Consider the following 26,152-nt stretch of genomic DNA (forward strand, 5'->3'; position numbering starts at 1 on the left):
TTATAGTTAAGAAAAATGAGTTCTTCAGAAATTAAGTGACTTTTCCAACAAAGGGCAAGGCATTTCTTTTCTTACCATCACATTCTTCAGGACCTCCATCTTTAGGTTCTTGATTAATACAATCTGAAATCAGAAATTTCAGGAATTCAGAAGTCAAAATAAACAGAAAAGACATTATATAACAGTTTACAATTTAACTTTTATGTTTTGATTTTACTTCTTGAAAAGGTAAACTGGGAAATTATATTTATTGTCATTCTTCCTGGGTCTGTCCATTTCTTTCCATTACCAAAACTATAGATCAAATGCTGCTTTTATTAATTTCTATTATGGAATATTGTGGAAGCCTCCCCCCTCAGCCTCCCTTGCCTCTAGCTTCCTCATACAACCCAGCAGGGGTCACTGAGTCATTCAAGTTCCTCAAATGTCATTCTGATTATATAAATGTTCTCTCCTGGAATCTCTCTCTCCAATTGCCATCACATCAAATTAAGACTCCAGATTCACCATTTTGAAGCTCCTTACCTCAATCTGTGTCCTTTTCCCAAATGTTCACTTTTTTATTCTATAGCTTGTCTCACATCAAGGATTCTTCCCTCTAGCTAGGAATGGAGTGATCCCTCGGACATTCCTCACTGCATCCCATCTCTATTCTATGCCATTTGTCATTCTGGTAGGCTTTATACAGGGAAGTGATGGTCACTTGGCTCTACCCCTTAATTATTGATGAGGAAACTCAGTCCCCCCCAAAAAAAAATTAAGTAAACTGCACAACTTTATATAGAAAGTTTTCTTTCTCCTCCATTCTCTGGAGGAATCAATGCTCTGAACTTATAAGTCATCATTAAGGAACATGGCTCAATAAGTCTACCACTGGTCTTTCTACTATGCCCTTCCTCTTAAAACACTTTTTTCTGCTACCTGGAACATTTCTTTATTCTTTTCTAAGAAAAAAAATCCAGCAGATTTCTTGGAATTCTGTATGAGATCACCTATTCTCTGAAACCTTTTTAGACAAACTTCATCTGGCTATATAGATGCTTCTGTCCTGACCTTCTTCTTCCTCTTTCTCAGCATTCCAAATACTTAGTCTTTTAAAAATTGCAATACATCTTTGGATAGCTATATGTTTATAGGTTTCCAGTCAGTTGATTAACATTTATTAAGTGCCTACTATAAGATGCCTTTATACTAAAACTTCATACTAATCTCTGGGAGCATGAAAAGAAGTGAGAGTCAAAGTCTGCTCTCAAAGAATTCACAATCTAAAAGGAGGAGGCAAGAAGTAAATATTTACAATCATGCTCTGTACAAGGTAAATAGGAGATAATTAACAGAGGGAAGGCACTGGAATTAATATGGGACGGGAAAGTATTCCTGTAAAAGCTAGGACTTAAGGACACCAGGGAAGCCAGAAGAAAGGAACACATTCTAGACATGAAGAAATGGCTGGATACAATATTTGGAGCCAGAGATTGAATGTCTTATTCAAGGAACAACAAAGAGGCCTGGTTGGAAAAGTATAATACAGGAAATAAGGTAAAAGAAGACTGGAAAGGTAGAAGGGGACAGAGGATGAAGGGCTTTGAATTCCGCTGGATTTTTGTATTTGATCTTGGAGAATAAGTGGAGCCACTGAGGTTTGTGGAGTAGGATGGTGACATGTTCAGACCTTGGCTTTAGAAAAATCACTTTGGTGGCTAAATGGAGAGTGATCAGAGAGGAAGTTTGAAGCAGGCTCTTCAAATAGTCCAAGCACCAGAATGGTGGCAATATCAGAGGAGGAAAGGGGCCATATTTGAGATACGTGACAAAGGAGAAATCAATCGGTTTGGATATTGGAGGTGAGAGAGAATGAGTAATAGAGGTTATAAGCTTGAGGGATTGGGAGGATGAGTTGCCCTCCACGATAATAAGGACATTTCAAAGTGAGGAGTGTCAGGTGAAAAAATAATAAATTTAGGTGTATATGTAGTATTTTCACTCTTTTTATTGTTGTTTGCTTGCATTTTGTTTTCTTTCTCATTTTTTCCTTTTTGATCTGATTTTTCTTGTGCAACATGATGATTGTGAAAATATGTAATAGAAGAATTGCATGTTTAATATATATTGGGTTATTTATCATCTAGAGAAGAAGTAAGGGAATGAAGGGAAAAATTTGGAACATAAGATTTTGTAAGGGTTAATGTTCAAAATTATCTATGCACATGTTTTGAAAACAAAAAGCTTCAACAACAATACTATATGATAATCAATTCTGATGGACCTGGCCATCTTCAGCAATGAGATGGACCAAATCAGTTCCAATGGAGCAGTAATGAACTGAACCAGCTACACCCAGCGAAAGAACTCTTGGAGATGACTAAGAACCATTACATAGAATTCCCAATCCCTATATTTTTGCCTGCCTGCATTTTTGATTTCCTTCACAGGCTAATTGTACACTATTTCAGAGTCTGATTCTTTTTGTACAGCAAAATAACAGTTTGGACTTGTATACTTATTTTGTATTTAATTTATACTTTAATATATTTAACATGTATTGTCATCCTGCCATCTAGGGGAATTGGTGAGGGGAAGGAGGGGAAAAATTGGAATGAAAGGTTTGGCAATTGTCAATGCTGTAAAATTACCTATGCATATAACTTGCAAATAAAAAGCTATTAAAAATTTAAAAAAGAAAAGAAAAAGCTTTAATAATAAAAAGAAAAACCCAAAATAAAAAAAAATAATTTAGTGCTGGACATATTGAGTCTCCTGGCCATCCAGTACAAAATGTCTGAAAGGCAATTGAAGATGTGAGACTGAGAATGAGATTGGCAGAGGGTTTATGGTAGAATAGGGATTATCAAATACAAATAGCTTGCCTTTGCAAGTATTTGTCCAAGGTCATGCAGGCCAGAATAGGTCTCACTTGCTTCAAGGCCAACTGTCTATTAGTAATGCTACATTTACATAAAGATGTTGATTATGATAATAGGTGTTCATAATCTTATCCACTACTGGAGCTGTCCTAAAGATACTTTCCGTGAACATAGAGAATAGGCACTTGCATCTTATTTTTATTCAATAAGTAATCTCCAAAATAAGAAATACAAAAGAATAGTAGGACAGTGATTTCTCCCAATACTATTATTACCTAAACTTCATTAAATGGTAAGAATAAATAACAATAGTAATAACTATATTTAAATATTATATTTAAGTTTGGTAAAGTACTTGTGGATATCATTTAGAGATGCTACATTTAACTCACTAATAAATAATTTAATAAGTAGGTCCAAGTATCTGCAAAAGCAACTTATTTGAGTTTCATAAAACATCTTTCTTTAGGGATATTATAAATCCTAATTATTTTAGAAACTTCATAAAACTATAATACTTTGGAAAAGTATTTAAACAGTGCTTATTTATGCAGCAAATGCAAATTTATGGCTCTGAGATTTTTTCCTGTAACCTAATTAATTAATATCCAATTGCCAAATTTCAATTGTATATTTATATGCATGTATAGGTTATCATGTTAAATATATAATAACAGAACCATGAGACTAGAATGTAACATATTATAAAAGTATATTTCTTTGATGAAAAGGGGCTTCGGCCTATTATGGCTACTACTGAATCTATTGGAGATTGGTTATCTCTTGCTTTACTTACTCCATACAAAATCTATTCTAATTACAAATAATATTTAGGGAAGTCATTAAGACCAGGGGTCTTCAAACTTTTTAAATAGGGGGCCAGTTCACTGTCCCTCAGACTGTTGGAGGCAGACTATAGTAAAAACAAAAACTTTGTTTTGTGGGCCTTTAAATAAAGAAACTTCATAGCCCTGTGTGAGGGGGATAAACATCCTCAGCTGCTGCATCTGGCCTGCGGGTGTAGTTTGAGGACCCCTGATTAAGACTTTAGAAGGAGGGAATCACTTGTCATTTGGGAGATCATGTACTTTGCAGTTAACACATATTTTTTAGAAATTTTTGTTTGTGGGTGCAGAACATAATTTTGCATCACCCTGAAAAAGAAACATCAAACAACATTTATGGATAAGTGAGTCAATTTTACCTCCAGTCAGTGGATCACAGTTGATTAATTGGCCATTATTATTGCAATTGCATGGTTGGCAACTACCTCCAAATTTCTGGGGATTCCCAAAATATCCTGGTGCACATCTACATGAAAAAAAGACAAACATAATAAACATCAATACTGCATAGGTCTTTATGTCATTATAAATTAAAAATCTTTTTATCTATTCTGAACATTTTGGACAACTCCTGTGGTCAGTGATGGAGCTCCTCTAAACCTATGGAAGATGATGATGGTGGGGAGGAAAGAGCTTGCATAAAGGTAGAGTGATCTTTCCCAACTACAGGGGCATCATGGTTAATTTCAGTTGTGTATCTTCAGCACCCAGCACAGTGCCTAAAAAATGTTTTTTAAAATGAATTGAGGGATATCTTCCCCATGAAGCTCTAAAGTGAATGTGGAACCTAAAAATAAGGTCATCAGATATAGAGGGCCACAGTCAGTGAGGAAACTCTGGGTGAGGAATAAGACCCTTCAGCCCAGAGGGAACCTGCTGACAATGTCTGGTTCGGCTCACCCCTAAGGCTCTCAGCATTCTTGAGAAATCAGGGGGCAGTGACAACTTATGTTGAGATTGAAGCAGAGTGATACCAGGTGGAAGAGTGATACCAGGGTTGTTTATGTCCACATGAGCAGAGTTGTTTTTGTTACATTATAACAAGGGGAAAGCCCTTGAAATAAATGGACTCCATTTTTCCATCATCCTTGGGAATCCTGCCTCATTACTTCTCCATTAGGAAGATATATTTTAATCACCCCAGTGTGGGGGCTTTAGAAGGCAATGATATGTTTTGTCACTCCAACTTGGGGGCTCTAGAAACCAGGACACAACAATGAGAGAACTCTAGTAAAGAAAAGAATAAGGAAAATAAACAACAGAACACATTCTCCTGCAGTTATATGGCATGGTTTTAGAAATGCTAACACCAGCAATTAAGACAAGAGAAATAAAATAGAAATGAAGATAGAAGAAAAAAATGAAGATAGAAAAAAAAAAGGGACAGGTCATCCCTATTTGATGATGACATGGTATTTTACTTGTAAGTTGCTAGGGAGTCAGACAAAAACCCATTTGAATAGTTAACAAATTCAATAAAGGTGTAGGCAACAAAGTGAACCCACAAAAATGAACAGCATTTCTGAATGACAATTACAAAAGCCAGAAAGCCTGTGATAGAAGGGAAAAATTCCATTCAAAATAACTCCAAGGCATAAAATAAGCAATTTACCAAAGAAGTTCATCAAAAAAACATTATTAAGAAAAGGAGATGGGACATACAAGATGTGCTAAAATTGACAATTTTGACAAAGATTGGAAATGGGGGTTAAGACAGTGGAAAGTCAAGAAGGATAGCAAGGTTGTGAGCCTGGGTAAGTGAATAAATGGTGGTATCCTCAACAGTTCCAAGGTAGTGAGTTCAGTTTTGGACATGTTGGTTTTAAGATGTCTATGGGACATTCAGTTCAAAATGACTAATAGGCAGTTGGAGATCTGATTCTGGAGATTAAGAGAGAGATTAGACTTGGATAAACAGATCTGGGAATCATCAGCAGAGAGATGATAATAGAATCCATGAATGCTGATGAGATTACTAAGTGAAATAGTGCAGAAGTAACTGAGAAAATGACTCAAGATCAAAGCACATGGAATACTTGTAGAAATAAATTATAAAACAGTCTTAAAAGAACTATAGAACAACTTAAAGAGCTGGAGAAATATTCAGAGCACATCATCCTGACATAATAAAAAGGATAATATTACCAACATTAATTTACATAGTGCTATAACTAATCAAACTATCAAAGGGATTTGAAAGACCTAGACAAAATTTATTTGGAAGAACAAAGGATCATATATATAATGTTAGGTATGAAAATGTAAAGTAATGAAAAATGGTGGGAAAGGAATGGGGGATTGGGAGAAAGATTAGTACTTCTAGACCTTAAACTACATTATTAAGTGGTAATCATAAAAAAATCCTTGGTACTGGTTAAAAAAATAGAAAAAATTGATAAATGGAACAAATTAGACAAGGAAGAATCACAAATAACTGACTTCACAGATAAACTCAAAGATATAAATTATCTAATTACCTACATGCTCATATTATAAACTACCTAAATTAGCAGCATTGCCCTTTGACAAGAATTTCTTGAAAAACTGGAAAGCAGTCTGGCAGAAATGAGAATTAAATCAATATCTTATGTCATAAAGCAAAATAAATTAAAAATAGAAGTGAGCTGAATATGAAATATGTACCATAAAAGAGAATAATCCATTACTAGATATATGCTCCAAGAGGTCAGAAATAAGATGAAAGGGCTCATATCTACCAAAATATTTATGGCAGTATTTTCTGTGGTATCAAAGAATTAGAGATTGTGGAATGGCTAAATAAAATATGGTACACCAATGTAATGGAATATTATTGTTCTATCATATGAATATAATGAAATAGAGAAATATGGAAAGGCAGATAGATGCAAAATGAATTAGGCAGAAATATATATAAAATATTACAACAGTGTAAATGGAAAGAATGAAAACAATAACAAAACAATAAAGTTGAATGATATAAAATTTTAAAGATTAACTTTGGCTTGAAAGAAGAGATATGAGAAGATATGTCAACTTCTTTGAAGAGGTGGGGGGTAACTTCCTATATAATGTCAGCCTTTTTCAAGGTGTTAACTAAGTTTCTTAGTTCTTCTTTTTTTAGAACTATTTATAATAAGGAATGATTCTTTAGGACGGGGAAGGAGAAAGAATATAATGGGAAGTGTTCATCATGTCAGAGCAAAAGATATCAATAAAAATCTATTTTAAAAACACAATGAAGCAAGGTAGGCAGGGATGGCCTTTTTTCCTTTATGAAATGAAAACCAAGAGAAACAACACACTCATAATATGCAGTAGAATTTAGTGGTGATGGGGATCCTGATTTCCTAATTGTGATTTTAACCTTTCAAATCTAAGTCTTCTCTCTTTGGCTAGAAGGAAAATATCAATTTGTTCCCAATATTTAAGTTTTGTAAGAAATTATAGCAATGACATAGTCTGAAGTATCAAATTTCGATGAGGAATATGATAGGCTCAACTTGCGTATTAATAAATTTCAGAAAGCCAGTGGGGAATCGAAAATTTTATTCTTAAATTATGAAGGAAAATGAATTCCAAAAAAGGCTCAGAAGTTGATTTCCAGAATCCTGGATCAATATTTTAGGTATTCTAGAGGAACATTGCAAGGAAAGTATACTTTAAAGCACACTTTAAAGCCATATGATAATATAATTATTATTACTCAACAGACTATATTGCACAGAATATCTATGTTCTAAAATATTTTATTTTTAGATATCTTCCCCACCCACATTCTCTACATAAAGATTTACATAATAACAGATTGCCTCTTTTCCAGAGTCCATAAATATTCAGAGAAGTTGGATGTCACTTCCCTGTATATATACCCAAGTCATCAACACCCAAACTATAAAAATATTTCATGACATTCTTCCTCTCTAATCATAGCAGGTAAATACAATGGCTAGCAATAAAAATGTCTTGATTTTATTGATGCCCTTGGCGTAGCAAATACCAGAACAAGAGAAAATGCTTGGAGTGGGCAAGGGGCTTAGGGTTGCTGGTACTATGGGAGGGAAAATAAGAGAGTACGTGGAATATAATGAGCAACTTATATTAGTAGGATATTTATCAGCTATTATGAGGAAGAAAACTTGAAAATGGATAATAATAAAATTTTCACTTTTGAAGGTCTTGGAAGTAACAAAGTAGTGAAAATAAATGGCCAGGGGGAAAAAGAGTTTATTAAGAATGACTCTTTCTGAATCAGGTGCCTGCTAGCTAGAGGAGCTCATCATGTCAGTCTCTGATTTCCATTTCTGTGGTCATGATAAATGACAGCAGGAATTTAATTAGAAGGAGTTTCAGTGGTGTTAGATCCTGAAATGCTTTTTAAAGATGTAAGACAAGTGGAACAAATGTCTTAAATGAGAAGGAGAAAGCAGAAGAGTCTTCAGTTGCAATCCATGATGAAGTCCCAGTTTTTTAGCTCAGTCTTTGAGGACTTTCCTATTTCATCCCCAAGCTACCTTCCCAAACTTTTCCCTTATTACCCCCACTGTAGGAAATCCATACTCCAACCAGAACAGACTATTCATGTCCTCAAAACATGTGTCTGTGCCTGTGATCAGATGGACTCTCCCACTTGGAATATCACTTTTTTCTCCTGGTAACTTTGTAATCTATTTTGGGTCTCCCCCTCCCCGTCCTAAGCAGGATGTAAGCTCCTTGAGGGTAGGGTCTGTTTTCCATTTTTTCCTAGCATGGTACCTGGCACATAAGAGGTACTAGAATAATTCTTCCTTCCTGAACCCCATCTTGGTGAAGTTGTACTTCCAGTGGCTTCTCTAGCCTATGACAGGCTCCCCTTTCTCAGAGCTCCCACAAAGAATTTATGTCCATTGTTTCTGAGCCGCCCATCTGTTACTCATCATGCTCCTCATGCTACAGCTAGCTCTCCAAGGCATGGGTCGTGGCTTCTTAACCACCAGAGCTCCTTCAGAGCAAGGACCGTGTCCTATCCCTATTTCTACTCTTCCCCTTGCCTTAAGTAGCACCCTTACACATGCAAGATGTCCAATGCATATTTGAAGATAAGACATGAAAAGCAATAGGAACAAATTTCTTTGCTTTTCAAATCCTAAGGCTTAAATCACCTGCACTGTATAGTTCTACCCATTATATGAGTGTGTAATTTCCAAATGTGAGAAATATTCAGAAAATGAGAAAGAGGAAAAATTGCATGATTATGAAGTAATCACTCTTGCATTTGCCAACAGGCTAAAAAAGCACCTGGGAGGAAGGCAGCAGCAGCAGCAACAGTCCCTGGTGAGGGCTGGAACACCCTGAAGGCAGGTGGTGTTCCTGCTTCTGGCCACCAGCAGGGAGAGAAGATACTGACCTTTCACACTGGACTCCCACGTAGCCAGGTTTGCAGGAACATTTCACATTTCCCCCATTCACAACACAGCCAGTAGCAAAACTAGAAAAATAAAGGGGGGAGTAGGGAGGAAGGAGAAAGAGCCTTATTCCAAGCCCAAGGCAGTGCATTTTCTGTTCCCTAGTTTACAAAGATATTCTGATGATTTAAATTAAATGAAAATCAAAATCACAGCCCTCTTTGTGTAAATTACATTTTGGCATTCCTATTAGTTCTTAGTATAAATGATTCATTTCAGCTATTACTGGGCAAAACCTGGCTGAATGCTTTGAGACTTTCTCTATACCCATATTTGGCCCATATTGAAATATATTCCCTCCCTTGAGATAGGACAAAGTAGCTTATTCTAGGAAAGAATGATTAGTACAATTTTTTTTTCCATCCAGGAATAATAATGGAGGAATGAAACAAGTCTAGGCAGAAAAGGTGCAGAGAATTCTAGCTTTAAAAGCAAACCAGCTCCTCCCATTTATTCAAATTCTTCTGTGTTGAACACATTTGCACCCACCCTGGAAAGACTCTCCTGAGGATGTCAGGCCTAAGTCGGACCTTCACATAAAGAAATAAACCTTTAAACTCACTTCCTGAGCCAAACTGTTCACTATAACATCAAGATGATTTCATCCTGAATGGTGCAATTTTTAGCTCTACCTGGTGATTTATTTAGGAAAGAACTTTTTCCAGAAATTAAAGACACTATTAAAAAAAAAAACAAACCTTAATCTTATGAAACTGTCACGTCTGCCTACTGAACATAAAGCTCTCATAAGCTCAAACACTGAAGTAACACAATCCATTATTTCATTGGTTAAAGCACTGGCCACATTGGGAAATCTCTTTTGGTGTAGTTGATCAATACAGAGTTATGTCTTTAATAAGATTAATAGGGCTTGTCAGTACACTTAATACTGCTGGAAAGAGTTAGGTAAAATAGTTATAGGAGGCCTTAGGCAAGGTTTAGGAGAGCTATTAGAGCTTTATCTGCTTTGAAGCTAGACTGGTATTGGAAATCTTGCTGCAAAGGATATGAACCATGAATCCAGAAGATTGAAGATGAAATGTGTCAGCCTATCCCTGATAGAGAGGGCACACACAGCCTTAAACTGCAGAAGGAGTTATACTATTCTGGACACTGCCAAAGCAGGACTTTATTTTGCTAGACTGTATATATTTAAGGCACCTGAATGGTGCAGGGCATAGAATGCCAAGCCTAGAGTCAAGAAAACAGAGTTTTGGTCTCAGAAACTTACTCTCTGTGTGACTCTGGGCAAGTCTGTTTGCCTCCCTTTGAGTTGGAGAAGGAAATGGCAAACTGCTTCAGTATTTTTGCCAAGAAAACCCTAAATGGGGTCATGAAGAATTGGATATGATTGAAACAATTGAATATGCATATTTGGTTCCAGGCCTAAGCTGAATAAACTTCAACTTGTCTCCTGAGCCAAATGGTACACTCATTTGCACTGAGGGTTTTCTTTAATAATTCCTTTCCTTCCTTCCTTCCTTCCTTCTTTCCTTCCTTCCTTCTTTCCTTCCTTTCTTCCTTTTTTTCTTCTTTCCTTCTTTCCTTCCATCTATTTTTTCCTTCCTTCCATCTATTTTTCCTTCCTTCCTCCTATTTTTCCTTCCTTCCTTTCTCTTTCTTTCCTGTTCAAGAAGATGGGGGCAATGAGAGGAAGAGATAAATGTTTGTCAAAATAAATAAATAGTTGAAAAAAATTTTTTGTTATGTACTGTTCTTTAGCATCTGCTCACATCTTTACAAATGAAGTAACTTAATTATGTAGACTTATAAAGTTTGTATCAAATGCATTAATTTAAAAGAAGGATATAAATTTCAATTTCAGATTCACTTGGGACACATTATTGGTGACAATCTAAAGTTTAACTACCTTTCCTGGAGCAAGAGATAATTTTAAATAGACTGTGCTATTTTTATTGAGTTGACACATTTTACTGATTATTAAATTATTTTCTGTCTCAACCAATTAGTTTTTTTTTTCCATTTCTCTGACTGAACTTTCCCAGATGCTTCACTGAACATATAAAAAAAAAAAAAAAGACTAGCAAGAACTAAACAAAAAGAGAACTTGGGTTCTCTCTTGTTCTAGATCATATAGTACCTGTTTGTATGAGGGCATGGGCAGACCTGACAGGAACCCTGGAGGGCATCTCCATAGTAACCCTCTTTACATCTCTCACAGTTTGCACCAGCAGTGTTATGTTGACAATTCTGGAGAATAGAACAAACAGTACAATTAAAAGCAGCCCTTTGTGTGTATTTTATGAGATACTATTGTTATTATTAAAACTATCTTCTCCTAGACACCTAGTATGTATTATGGGAAGAACACAGATTAAGGCATCAAAGGGCCTGAACTCAAACCCTTTCTTTGATATGTGACCTTACATATGTCATTGAACCTCATTTTCTTGATCTATAAAATAAAGGGACTAGATGAGATAGTCTCTGCTATCCCCTGCAACTCTGGCTCTGTGGCCTGATGATTATTCAAATAATTATAATTAATTTATTCTAGCTCTATAATAGGAATTTTAAAACTGAGGTCTATGAACTTGGGTACATATACATGTATACACACATGTATGTGCACATGTGAACATGTGTGTTTGCAATACACGATGTATATGCACATGTATTTATGTATATGTACATAGTGTACTCTATATACTGTATACACACAGAACCATACTCCAATATAATACTTTTTATAATTCTAAATATTAATTTTATTCATTTAAAAATGTTGTTCTGAAAAGGGGTCTATAGGTTTCACCAGAATTCCAAAGGAGTCAACAACTCCCAAAAAATATAAGAACCTTGCCTTTAAGGTTATATCAGTTAATTACAGTTAATATTAACTTCAAATAGCCTTAACTATCAGAAAATCAAGAAGATTCCTCTTCCTGAATTCAAATCTGGCCTTAGACATTTACTAGCTGTGTGGCTCTGAACAAATCACTCAATCCTGCTTGCCTCAATTTCTTCATCAGTAAAATGATCTAGTGAAAGAAATGGCAAATAACTGCAGGATCTTTACCAAGATAACCTCAAATGGGGTCACAGAATCTCATATGACTGAAATGATTTAACAGTAACAATAATAATGTCTAGTATCTTTTGTTTTTCTTTAGAAGCCTCTGTTCTAATTATATTTGAGATTAGAAGAGTACTGTGTATGTGAGTTCATGCACATGTGGATATGTAATGTATACACACATGTGTGTGTATATAGTGCATATCTATTAGTAAATTTTTTGCATGTCACATTTTTATGTAAAAGCTTTGTAAAGTTGGTTGTTACATGACCTTTTTTGTACAGTTCATTTTAGTCTGAACCCACTAAAGACTGAAGTATTTTAATGTACCTTTTGAAAACTACATGTTAATATGTAGAACTTGTTAGAACAAGTGGGAAATTGAATGGAATGCTGCTATTTGAAACAAAAACAACCTTTTTGCATACAGATTTTCCAAAGAAGCACAAAATTAACGTTATAATCATCTTCTGAATAGTAATTTAATATTCAAATATTATGAAAACTCAATTATTTTACTTTCAAAATTGCCTTGTAAAATGTGAGGGAGTTTTGGTACAATGGAAAGAACACTGAATTTGGAGTCAGAGATATGGCTTCAGATTTGAGTTTCATGGCTAAGAATTCTTTTTTGGGCACTTTGCCTTTCTAATTCTCAGTTTTCTTATCTGAAAAACAGGAAGGCTGAATTAGATGGTCGCCATGGTCTCTTCCAACTTTGGGATAAATAATCCATGTTTCAATTAAGAGTAATTAAAATGCACAGATGGTTTTACTTTTGTGACACAGAAGTCCAGCAAGAACGAGCCTGAGCATTTGTGTAGGGTTTGACACCTTTAGGTTTACTTTATTTCAACATTAATTTTTCCAATTCCTTTTAAAGTCATTCTCTCATATATGCTGGATATTTTCTCTAGGAAAAACTGTTAAAGTGTACAAAAATACTTTGGAAAAGTCCATTTGACATATAATATTATGCAGAAATGTATACATCTTAATTATTTTGTACATAATTAGGACAAACTAACTCCTGATTAAGAACAATCTGTAGTAGTCTCCAAAGTATTGCCTAAAAAGGCATTACTTGAATACAAATCTTTTCTAAATGTAATATGAATTTTTGAGAAACATCTGAAAACAACCTAGGCAAAGCAATGGAAGATATCTCTATCAAGCAGGATCATGGCTCTGATGGGGTATGAAGATTTTTCTCTTCAATCTTGGACTGTGCTTGTTTAGTAACTCATATGAGTTAAACACTATATTAATTGGCCATAAAAATTCAGAAATTTGCTGGATTGAGCAGAATATTGATAGGCTTTTTCTATAATCCAAATAAAAATTAATTTAAAAGCAAAGTTTTATGATAATATTACACGAAATGAGGTTAGGCTTAAGAATTAGCCGTAGACTGCTTGTGATTTTAGGATTCTAAAAAAACTAGGCCTGAATTCCAATGAACTTGTGATGGAAAGTGCCATCCACATCCAGAGGTATAACTATGGAGATTGAATGTGGATCAAAGCAAAGTATTTTCACCTTTTTTTTTTGTTGTTGTTATTATTGTTTTTTTTCTTTTTTTCTCATGTTTTTTATCCTTTTGATCTGATTTTTTTCTTGTACAGCATGATGAATATGGAAATATGTTTAGAAAAATTGTGCATGTTTAACCTATATTGGATTGCTTGCTGTCTTGGGGAAAGAGGGAGAAAAAATTGGAACATAAGGTTTTGCAAAGATGAATGTTGAAAACTATCTTTGCTTGTATTTGGAAAAATAAAATACTATTAAAAATTTTAAGAAGGAAACCAATGCCTGAAAAGTCCCTCTTTGAGGATTAATTTCTTTGAGCATTCCTGCAACTTCTTTCAAAATGCAAACACCTCCTGAAAGATTATGGAATTTATAGCTGGAAGAGGCCATAGATATTATTCTCCTTCATTTTTTTAAGATGGGAAAACTGAGGGTCAGGTGGATTGAGTGACTTACCTCATGTCATATACTTTGAATCTAACTTCTCTAATACTGAACAGAGAGTCTTTCCAATATTTTAATTTCAATATTCTCATTTAACAAATATGTGCTCAGATATAAAAATCACACTTTTTTAATCATAACAAGTATTTAATGAATGTTTGTGGAATCAAATGTAGATGACACCTGAAAAAGGAACAAAGGAAAAAAAGAAGGGGGAAAGAGAAGGTGATAGTGAAGAAGAAAGAAGAGAGAAATAGAGAAAAAGAAAGAAAGGGCAAAGAAGGGAAGATAGAAACAAAAGGAAGAAGAGGTGTACAGAAACAGAAAGAAAGAGATAAAAAAATAGGGAAAAGGTAATGAACAACTCTTGTCATACTGGAACAGGGTCTCAGAATAAAATAACACTGGCTATTATTTCTCTTTGAAAGGAAAAAAGTTATTTCTGCACTCAGCAGTAGCTAGTCTATTGCTGGGAACTCAAAGTTCCTTTTTTGAAATAACAATTTCTTTCTCAAGCAGTTTTTAAACATGCATGAAGAAGTGCCTTTGAGTTTAGAACAGAACAAAGCAACTTGTGAGGTGTCAGTTCATTTACATAGCAATCACCCAAAAAGTTCATCTAATATTCAGAAATTGCTTGATTGTTTTCTTTTTTTTTCTTTGACAGTTCGGATTGCCTCAATTCACACTGACAGAGTTATACTTGAAAATTGTATCAGTGCTGAATGAAAGTAAGCCTAATGGAAGCCCTTGGTTTATAATCTTATTGAGCTCTTCACTTTAAAAAGATCATTGAGATCATGCAAGCCACAGGTGTGAATAAAGCAATGGCTCTTGGGAAAAGGAAGGGGGAGAGATATATTAGGAAATGTAAGTCATATAAAAACAAAAAAAGTCAATTAAAATTTTTAAATAAAAAAGAATACATTGAGGTTAATCATCCTTCTTGACTAAACCAAATACCTATGATTGACTTTCTAATTCTATGCATGCTTTTAATAATTTAAAGGAAAAAAGGAAAACTCTTTGGTGTTTTCTGTACTTTTTAGTAGATGATATGACAGAAGGAATATCATAGTAACAAGATAAATATTTTTAATATGAAAGTATTTTACTTATCATATGAAAAATAGTACAGTCTAGGAGAGAAAGCATTGTATTTGGAGCCTGAAGATCTGATTAGAATGGGATTTTTGACAAGCCACTTTATCAAATCATGGTTTTCTCATCTATGAAATGGGGATGCTTGCACTACTAACCTCAAAATATTGTGAGAAAAATGTATCATTAAACTTAAAATGCTATATAATTGCAACCTATTATTAATTATCATGTTGGCATTGCTAATAGGAGTAAAATGATATATTACAATGAATTTCAGACTTTTAACTTATAATTTTCAAAAACTACAAGATAATCATTTTATCAGTCTCTTCACAGTAATTTCTTGTCCCAACCTGTTCCATCTTGCAAGGAAAAAACTCCCTGGGACATGCAGAATTGATTCAACATCTCAGACTCAGGAACTCAAAACAGTTGAATCAAAGTCTGTGTATATTATATGACACAAAGGAAGCTAGTGCTAAAATAATGCATTTCATACAGAGTAGAAATTAACTGGGGACTTTCCTTCTAGAAGTTGTTTATCTTGCTCTTGCTGTTGATGTACTGTTAATGTGACAGAGAGAGGAAGAGAAGGAAACAAAATTTAGAAGTGGCTGCCTTCAGGTTTTGGAGAGAAGATCTCTTTTGGGATTTTCAGCTAACAGTAAGCTAAGTCATTTAGCAAGGATGGCTATTTAGATCCTTCTGCCACTTAAGCCTTAGAACAGGGTAGTAGTAGAAAGAACTGAAAGATCACAACATTTTTCCACCAGACCCCTGACTCCCCCATAATAAAACAAAATGCCAATCACAAATCTAATTAAAGGAGCTGCAAGAACAACTAAAAAGGGATGAGGGTAGGGAAACAGTACAAGATAGCAATATACTTCCTAAAGGGTGCTGTGATGGAGTTCCACTTTTCTTTGCTAATAGTGAAACTCATGAATTGTATTTTATAAACCCCAAATCCTTTTTTAAAGCACCTACTGAACAGAGTCGTATGGCTGATTCATAGGTTCATAAAGGTAGAAAAAGAAGGACCTTGAGAGATCATCTAGACCAGAGGTGTCAAACTCCCAGCTCACCCAGGAACACCACCCAAATGAGATTAAATTACAACTAAAAAATGTTCAGCAAAAATTTTTTTTAAGATTGCAGATCATTTTAATTTGTGGTTTTCAAAGTGAATATGAAGCCAGCAGGGATCCTTTTTGTATCTAAATTTGACACCACTTATCTAGACCAGTTTTATAAATAAGAAAACTGTGACCAAAAGAAGTTGTAATGTAAAGTCACAAAAGTAGTAAGTATTAGATACTAGGACAGCTTTGTTCCTTTAGCATCATTCTGGAAAATGGAAATTTCTGATTAATTGCAGAGCAAGTAGAAATTGAATAACAAATGAATCCAATGGCTTACTTTTTTTTGATAAATACAGTTCTTTACATTTTAAGGACTATAAAAGACAAAGAGGCATAATATATAGTGGGCAGACTTTGGAGTCAATAAAATTGGGTTCAGATTTTTCCCTCTGTTACATTCTAGCTGTGTGACCCTTGGCAGGTCTTATTGAGATGCCAGGGGCAATAAAAAGTTAAGTTTTTGAAGAATTGCCACATGAATGAAAGGAATTTTCCACATACAGATGAAATCTTAACCTCAAGATTTTTTTAAGGATTATACATGGAAGTGGGAAGAAGGAAGAACTGACTGTAAAAGTTAAAAGTTTCCTATATTTCATAATTCATAGAATTTAAAGCTAGAATGGTTCTTAGATAATAGCTAATATACCCCCTCATTTTACAGATGAGAAAACTGAGACCAAAAGCAGCTAGATAACACAATGAATAGAGTGCCTTGCCTGAAGTCAAGAAGACTCATCTTTCTAAGTTCATATCTGACCCCAGACATTTACTAGCTGTGTGACTGAGCAATCACTTAACCTTATTTGTCTCAATTTTCTCATCTGTAAAATAAGCTGGAGAAGGAAATGGCAAACCAGTGTCTCTGTCAAGAAAACCTCAAAAAAGGATCATGAAGATTCAGACATGACTTTTAATAACTGAATAACAATAACATGGAAGTTAAGTAGTTTGCTCCAAATCACACAGTATATAACAAATACTATAAATCCTGCAAAGGCAGGATTTGAGACAAAGTTCTTTAAAGCCAAATTTGACATGTTTTCCATCATTTTAATGTTTTGCTGTCTCTATATACATGGCAATCTCTACTTTAAACTTGGAGAAAGGTGGTTTCTTGTTCTTACTGTATGTTAGGAGGAAGAAAAATTTAATTACATAAAACCATTTACTTACAATACAGGTCCCCGAGCCATCCTGGCACCGATTTGAATGTCCGTTACAATTGCAGGGAACACATCGTCCTGTATAGAACCCCTTGTTGTCCCGATAATATCCAGGACTACAACCCTTTTTTAAAGCAAAACAGAGAAAATAATTTTTAGAAAGTCATTATTTTCCTACATAATTGCTTAAGAGAAATAAGCCTTCAGCCTTAAAAAGCAGCAGTTTTTTATCTACTTTTCTGTACATTTTTGTAAAATTCCACTTGAAATTCTATTCTTTAAATTCTTTCTTGTTTTCATTTCATGTGATTTCCCACTCCTCTGAATCTCTGCTTTACTGATATATCCCATGGAAAGTTAATATCTATGAAAATATAGCCTTTGGTGAGTTGAAATGGTAGGAAGAAGTGAATTCTATAGTAATAATATTAAAAATGAATAAAATGCTGAGAAGCTTACTAGGAAGCTTAATAACTTTTCAAAAATTGTCTTTACAGACACCTCTCTGAGGGTTAAACTAAAGAAGAAAGGATGGTTGGGGAGGCTAAGGATGGAAAGAGGTGGGCTTACAGGAAAAGAAGTACTTCATGGAAAAAAAAGAAGAGAATATGAACTAACTTCTGAAGAATTCTCTAGCTAGATTTCTGATGGGAATTTTTATCTGAATCTGAACACTTTCAAATTTAATGTGATATATATGTGTGAAACATATTTATATTGATATTAATGCATATATATGTACATATATATGCACACACAAAATAACTTATTTCTATTGAACTCTGAATATTGGCTTTTCCTAACACCTTTTATCTCCTGGATCAGTGATATATGCTATAAATTAACTCTTTCTTTTGGTTCTGATAGGGACAAGATATGGAAAAACTAGGGGTGCTACTGAAATTTTATTAGAAATGGCTGTCACACTGAACTTCTGTTTTGTGGGTATGTGAGTGTGTGTGTGTGTGTGTGTGTGTGTGTGTGTGTATGCAAAACAGAAGACAATGGTTCTAGTCTTGAAGAAGTTGATCTCAATATTTAAAAACAAAAACAATTTTAAAGTGTTTGGGGTATTTTTACTGTTGTTGTTTTTTCTTTGTAATCCAGGGATAGCTAGAAGAAAGCATTGACTTCATGCCTTTTTTAAGAAATACTGTAGTTATAGTTAAAGTTATGGTTTATACATCTGTAAGAGGTACTTAACAAAGGCTGATCTCTACTGGTTTAGGGGTGAAAGATTTTATCCACTTATCCAATATCTTATCCACTGCTTGATAGTAAGAACTGGCTTTAGGTAAGGCTTGGTTTTAATAAATTAATTGTATTGTTTAGGGGGAAATTATGTTAGCTTCATGCAAGAGATGTCTGTACCTGATGTATGGCATCTTGTACTATCCTAATAGATGTATTTGTTTTAATATCCTATTAGACCATAAACTTTTTAAGGCCATGAGTTTTATTTTAATTTTTTAAATTTTATTTGCAAAACATATGCATGGGTAATTTTTCAACATTGACCCTTGCAAAGCCTTCTGTTCCAAATTTTCCTCTCCTTCCCCCCACCCCCTTCCCTAAATGGCAATACATGTTAAATATGTTAAAAATATATGTTAAATCCAATATATGTATACCTATTTATACAGTTATCTTGCAGCACAAGAAAAATCGGATCAAGAAGAAAAAAAACTGAGAAAAAAACAAAATGCAAGCAAACAACAACAAGGAGAGTGAGAATGCTATGATGTGATCCAAACTCACTTCCTACAGTCCTCTCTCTGGGTGTAGATGGCTCTCTTCATCACTGAACAATTGGAACTGGTTTGAATCATCTCATTGTTGAAGAGAGCCACGAAGGACATGACTTTGCCTTACTCAGATATATGGCCTTCTTTAGATCCAGTACAGTGTCTTGCATATAATAAGCACTTAGTAAGTGTTCATTTTCTAAAAATTAATTAAATACTGGTGGGATGACAGGGAAATACAAATAAGGCTTTGGAAAGCAAAAGTAGGGGGCAGCTAGGCAGCCCAGTGGATAGAACACCAGCCCTGAAGTCAAAAGACCTGAATTCAAATATGACTTCAGCTACTTGATACTTACTGGCTGTATGACCCTGGGCAAGTCACTTAATCCTAATTACCTTACAAAAAACAAAAACAAAAAAATGAAGGTGGAAGTGGAATAACTCGCCTTCCCTGATGAACAGATGTTTTAAAGGCGAGTGAAAAGTTTGAGGGAATTGAAAGCTAGCAGGAACCCTGCCAGCACTAAGGTGTGAAAGGTCAAGAATATTAAGCTTTCATTCCCCTTTTTGCCTCTGTTCTTGTAGAAGCTGTCTCTAAGTATGGAAATGAAAAAGTGAGCAACTTTAATTTGGATCTACAAGACTGTCTGGGATGACAAAAAAAAATGAAAGTGGGTGGGTTCATTCACTGCCATTCACTGCTATCACTCTATACTATGATAGTAAACCCAGAAATACAAGTCATGGGTGTTCACAGAATAATTTGTATACTATAGAACAAGTCATTTCAACCAAATCTTTGGTTCCTATTGGATTCAAATATGCTTCTAAAAAACCAGTCTGAATGTACCCTTTCCTTTTATGTTGTCTAGCCTTTTAAGTTAATATTATTTTGAGCTGACAGTTCTCAGGTGGTTTCTATTTTCTGGATATGACTGACTTTACTTGTTGACTATGGGATTTTTAAAAAATAGAGATGAAAAGTATCAAAGTTTTCTTGTGATGATCTGACTCTACTCATATATGCCTTTATAAGAATGGTAAAGATAAAAATAGCATTACTATTTACCACAAAAAATACTGTGCATTTGTCTATTTCTTGAATTTGTCAATGTTCAGCATTGATATTCCATTTATTCTGTAACTATTTAACATATAAAGGACTGCTTGCCATCTGGGGGAGGGGGTGGAGGGAGGGAGGGGAAAAATCGGAACAGAAGTGAGTGCAAGGGATAATGCTGTAAAAAATTACCCTGGCATGGAAAAGTTTAAAAAAAAATAAAGTTAAAAAAAAAGACATTCCATTTATTTGGAAGAGAATAGGTCACTGCCTAGATCAAGTACAAATATTGCCAAATGTCATATATCCTTCCTTCACTGACAATTATGTGGTTTTTATATTACATATTATCTATGTCTGTGATATGTATGTGTATATGTATATCTCAGTATGTATATATGTGTATGCATATATATTTATGTATATATTCTTTTCTGTAACTGGATCCTTGATTTAATCAATGAGAGGAATTCCTTCTAATAATGCAGGTCATATCTTAAAGAAATACTGAGAGTTTCAAGGATTTTCCCAGGGTAATACAAATGGTATAAGTATCAGAGATGGACCTCAAACCCAAGTCATCCTGAAGCCCTCTATCCACTTTGGGCATTTTTCATCTCACATTAAATATATAATAGTGTAAAATAGTAGAGGATGTTAAGATAAAAATATGACTTTCTTTTATTGAAATCTAAGCAACACAAAAAGTTTTCAATTACTTGGAGCTATAGTCAAAGTAAAACACCTGGAAGTCCTGATGAGACTAGTGAAACAAACCATTTTCATTGCCTAGAGCACTATTTGTGACTTATGCTAGCTAATTATCACATATTGGAAGAATTTCCATTGAGGTTACAACCTATTATACATCATATTCTGATAACTAGATCATATCTTCCAATATAAATTTCCCCAAAGCTATTAGTAACCAAGTTTGGATGATGGGAAACATTTCTTAAAAAGTGTACTAGGTTATAAGTACAGGCTTGTCTGAGGGAGAATTTAAGTATGAGAAGAATGCTACATATCTGAAAATACATCCATAGGGAAACAGAACATTTAATCAGCTTACTTAGCCTGAATTTTCATTTTCAAAAGCCTGGAAGTAGCTAGACTAACAAAGATACTAATTTTATGAAATTGGCTTGTATTGATAAGTAGTGTTTGTCTCCATATATTTGCAAAAAAATACATGAAAAGAAAAAATGATGTAACCAAATAAATAATTCTGGATTCATTTTAAGAAGAAACCTGAAATAAGCCAAAATTTTAAATGTTTTTGTTGGGGCTTGAAGAAGAGAATAAGGAATCTCTAATCTATATAGAGGTATAAATACAAACACAGACACAGACACAGACACACACATATACACACACACACAAATATGTAAATTTGCTTTTAATTTAAACAGATGACATTTTCAATAAGGTACATATTTTTGTTTGTGTAAATATATAGAATGGTCCAAAAGACTTAGTGGCATAAAACTTTGAGCTTAAAACTATGCTAAGACTTTATATATAATTTTGTGTGTATATGCTATACAGTGTGTAGCTATCAGATAGTGATACAGTTAGATAGTTGATATGACCTGAGTAAGTGAGTTGAATTTTATATAAAATTATGTGACTTTTCTTGAGAATAATAATATTTCTATAATTAGAAAATGGTGAGTCTCCATGACTTATATATATATATATATATGCACAATACATGTACATATGTGTATAAAATATGTATATATTTTTCCAGAAACAAGTCACAGGTAGATTTACATGAAATTTAGTTTCTGCAGATTATATCAACAAAGTTCTTAATCTCTATGTAGAATTAAATGTATTTTAAGATGTTCTTTCAATAAATAAACATTAAAATATATTTGCTTTTGTTTTAATACTAACTTTTCTGATAAGCTGATGTAAATGATTTTTGGTCTTAGTGTCTTACAGTGTCTAGGATTAAATTATAACATGTCACCACTAGTTTGCATTACCATTTTAAACAGCTGTCGGGCATATATTTCCCTCTTTGTAGATATAAGATGTCCAGAAAGTTGATGGGAGATGACATGTGTATATATATATATACAGAAAACTAGATGCTTTTGAATTTAGAAATTCTTGAAGCCTGACAAATGATAACATATTTGTTCTGTATTGAACATATTTTATCTGATCATTACTGACTGTCCTCCTTGTCCTTATATGTTAATAGTCCTGAGGGAAAGAAATTTTTTCCACTCAAAATGTACTGGGCTATATTTTTCTGTCTTGGTGATTTGGAAGCAGACACCCAACAGAACACCAATTTAATTAACACTGTGCTTAGGACTCTGACCTTATGGAGTGCTTCAAAATTCCAAGGTGGACAGATATTTGCATTCTTTGTAGCTTAAGGAAATAATCCACTAGGTGTACAATGTCAACAGAAGAAGATAAACAGCCTTCTTTTTCAACTCCCTACCTCGATTTCTTCCTTCCCATTTATTTTAAGAATATTACAGAGGAAAGGATTTGATCGATTCACACCTACCCACCCAAAACAACAGAGAAAAGGTCATTCATTACCTGATTTGGTCTAAAATCCACCTTAGCTGGTCGCTGATGGGCTTGGCCATGAAAATCCACATTACTCAGGTGCTGATGGCTTTGACCATGGAACTGAGGAAAGGCTACTCTTTGCTGTGTGTTGTAACCCAAACAGTGACCCAGGGTCGCCCCGAGGATTAACAGCCATCCTGTGCTTGGGGCTGGCCTCCTGCATGGTGCCCCCATTCTGGTCCCAGGACAGCCTGCCTGTGCATGCACTCACTGGGTGCTTTTCCTCTTATACCTGTCCTGCGATCTGAGTCAGGTAAGGGAGGCTGCCTGAAGGCTGGGCTGCAGCACGCCCCACCTAAACTTCCCACATGAGTCAGACTGTGCAAGGGAACACTAACAGGACCCAAGGTGCATGTACCGCTCTGTAATTCCTGTGAGGTGTGGCCAGCTTCACCTTCTACCCACCTCACACAAATCAGACAGCACTAGACGATGAGAGTAGCCATAAATCACAGGCTGAGTAATACTGCAGGAATATTCCTCAGACATAAAGGAGGCAGGGCAAGGGTTCCGCAGCTTCCTTTGGGCTATGTATTTTTTATCTTGGAAGAGTGATTAGGGGAAGAAAAAATATTGGGGGGGGGGGGAAGAGAGGCTGTCTTTTATATTTTATAAAAATTGCAACAGAAAACTCTCCTAGGAAGGAGAGAAAAAAAGATCTATGGATCATTAGCCAATAAGGGAATCTATATTTTGAAAAACTTAAAAATCTAGTGTATCGGTTCAGTCTGAATTTCCTGGTCAAAGATTTCAAAAGATGAAATGAAAAGTTTTAAAGGTACCGCTCCAATTCTATTAAAATATAAATAATAACATGAGCATATGCATTTAGAGCACACTTGGCTGTTTGTTCATAATCTGTTTTTTTTTTTTAAACAGTCATTCAAGCTTTGTACTTAAAAAAAAAACTTTGAATTTAAATTTAAAAATTTAAATTATTTAAAAATCCCTTTTAAAGAAAGGATTTAATCAGACTTAATCTTTCTTTCATCCTTACTCTCAAGAACTTAAGCTATTTTCCAAACTTGAATGAGGGCCTAGCAAGGAATGGAAAATCAGAGGCCTATTCCTAGGCTGAGTATTAGTTCCCCTCAGCATATTCCATTTCTTGGACAGTGACATGCTCCAAAAATGAACTGTACATTCTTTTTAGCACAAATCCTAACACAGAATACAGCCTGTTCTTAGCCCTGAATGTTGTAGCAGATGAAATTTCAATTAAAGGCCTTATAAGATTTTTTTTTAAGATACCTATATCTGCTAGATACCCTGTACAGAAAAGCATGAGAAAATGGTAATGAACAGCAGCCATAATCTTCCACACCTGAAATGAATCAAATCCAATATAGCATACTGACAAAAGAGAAATTTCCTACCTGGCATGAGTCACCAGTATAGTCAGGGGGGCAGGAACATATCTCTACATTGTATGCGATGCTTCCACTTCCTGTACTGGTGACTTCTTCCAGACCCACCTCACCTAGGGTTAACCGCTGAGTCTCAGTAAAATAAAGGCCTCTGATGTGTAAGCCATCCAGTCTAGACAGGACCATCATCAGCTCTCCTCTAGATACCTGGTTATTGCTGCTGACATGCCTGAAGTTTCCCTAAACATGAAAACAAAAAGTAAACATTATCCCTGAGATAAGCAGACTACAAATCAATTCTTTTTTATTTTCACTTAATAGTATTTTATTTTTTCCAATTACATGTAAAGCTCACTTTCAACATTCACTTTTTAATTTTTTAGTAAAGCTTTTTATTTTCAAAACAAATGCATAGATAATTTGACAACAGCCTTGTGTTTCAGATTTCCCCCTCCTCTCCCCATCCCTCCCCTATATGACAAGCAATTCAATATAGGTTAAACACAATATTCACTTTTATAAGATTTTGAGTTCCATTTTACCCCCCTCTCTTTCTCCTCCCTCTTTAAGACATCAGTCTGATATAATTTATACATGTACAATCATTTTAAACATATTTACACATTAGCTCCAAATCAGTTCAAGGCAGGCAATCACTAATAACTAGAAATAAAACTATATTGAGATGGACAAAAAAGTAAACTAACAAAAATCACATGGGGATATTTGCATTTAGAAATTATTTGTCCCTTATCTTGCTACTCCCAATGTAGGAGAAACTTGGAGGAAGGGATGAAAAGAGTTGGAAACAAAGTGAAAACCTCTTACATTCATGCTGTATTTGAAACTTTCCAAAGTATTTTAGTCATATCACTGTGTGCAGTAGGTAGTACAATATGATTATTTCCCTTTTATAAATGAAGAAGCTGAAGCACAGAAAGGTTAAATGATTTGCTTGTGGTCATAGAGGTATTTAAATGTTCAAATTGGGAATTGTACTTGGACTCCTTCCTGATTCTCATGGTATCTCCACTATAGAGTCCAAAGGATAGAAATTTAAGAATATCTAAGGAATAAGCTGAATGACATGATGCATTTGCATGTGATGGAATAGGAAGAAAATTTTTATTTTAAAGTAATAATATCTGTTTGCAAATATTCTGTATTTAAAGTACTTATATAGATAAGAAAAATTCTAATAAATCATAAAAACAATTTTAAAATATGAAAGAATTCATATGTCATCTGATACCATTGACATTCTTGGCTCTCCCAAGAACAAATGGAATAAGTAAAAGAATAAAAGAAAAGTTTTCCAATATTGGGCTCTTAATTTTAAATACTTGCTTATTGAGGACATAAAAAATATTACAAACATGAAACTGCCCAAGTAGATAGATGCTATTATTATTAGGAAAACTTGACTTTATCATAAAATTCAGATCTTTATTATAATTTAACATTTACTCTTCAGTGTTTATAGGATGTGGAACTGCATTTTTATTGTTGTTAAGCACCAACAACGAGGCTATAATAAAGTTATTGGCAGAGCTCGTGCCTAAGGGATGAAAAAATCTAGGCCAGCATTCTCCACATTTTGGTCCTGGAGTCTAACAAAGGCTTTTGCGGGACCTGACCTTCTTCTCTTTCACCCATCCTTTTGCTCTTTTTTCTCTGCCCTTTCACTATCAAGCTTTTCTAGCACAGGAGATATGGATCAATGATAGCAGGTGGCTAAACAGAAGACAAATTAAGAAATAACAGGCCAAGGCTACAGCAATTTTTTTTAACTTGTAAGTGGTCTAATAACAGAACATAAT

At 34.5% G+C, this 26,152-nt stretch overlaps 1 protein-coding gene across 2 annotated transcripts in view; it reads right to left on the reverse strand.

Annotated features, from left to right (window-relative positions):
• The window catches only part of LAMA3 (laminin subunit alpha 3), a 299,158-nt gene that overhangs the window by 47,897 nt on the left and 225,109 nt on the right, over positions 1-26,152 (reverse strand). The window contains exons 41-46 of one of the 2 annotated variants that reach the window (XM_051970336.1): positions 24,342-24,572; positions 17,570-17,683; positions 11,234-11,343; positions 9,075-9,155; positions 4,069-4,175; positions 76-123 (exon numbers count right to left, since the gene is read on the reverse strand). In XM_051970336.1, the coding sequence (XP_051826296.1) occupies positions 76-123; positions 4,069-4,175; positions 9,075-9,155; positions 11,234-11,343; positions 17,570-17,683; positions 24,342-24,572 (691 nt within the window). Of the gene's footprint in view, positions 1-75; positions 124-4,068; positions 4,176-9,074; positions 9,156-11,233; positions 11,344-17,569; positions 17,684-22,932; positions 23,155-24,341; positions 24,573-26,152 lie in introns of those variants that run through there. The other variant, XM_051970335.1, reaches the window with a different exon arrangement.

This window comes from Antechinus flavipes, chromosome 1 (assembly GCF_016432865.1).
Source record: "Antechinus flavipes isolate AdamAnt ecotype Samford, QLD, Australia chromosome 1, AdamAnt_v2, whole genome shotgun sequence".
NCBI classification, from domain to species: domain Eukaryota; kingdom Metazoa; phylum Chordata; class Mammalia; order Dasyuromorphia; family Dasyuridae; genus Antechinus; species Antechinus flavipes.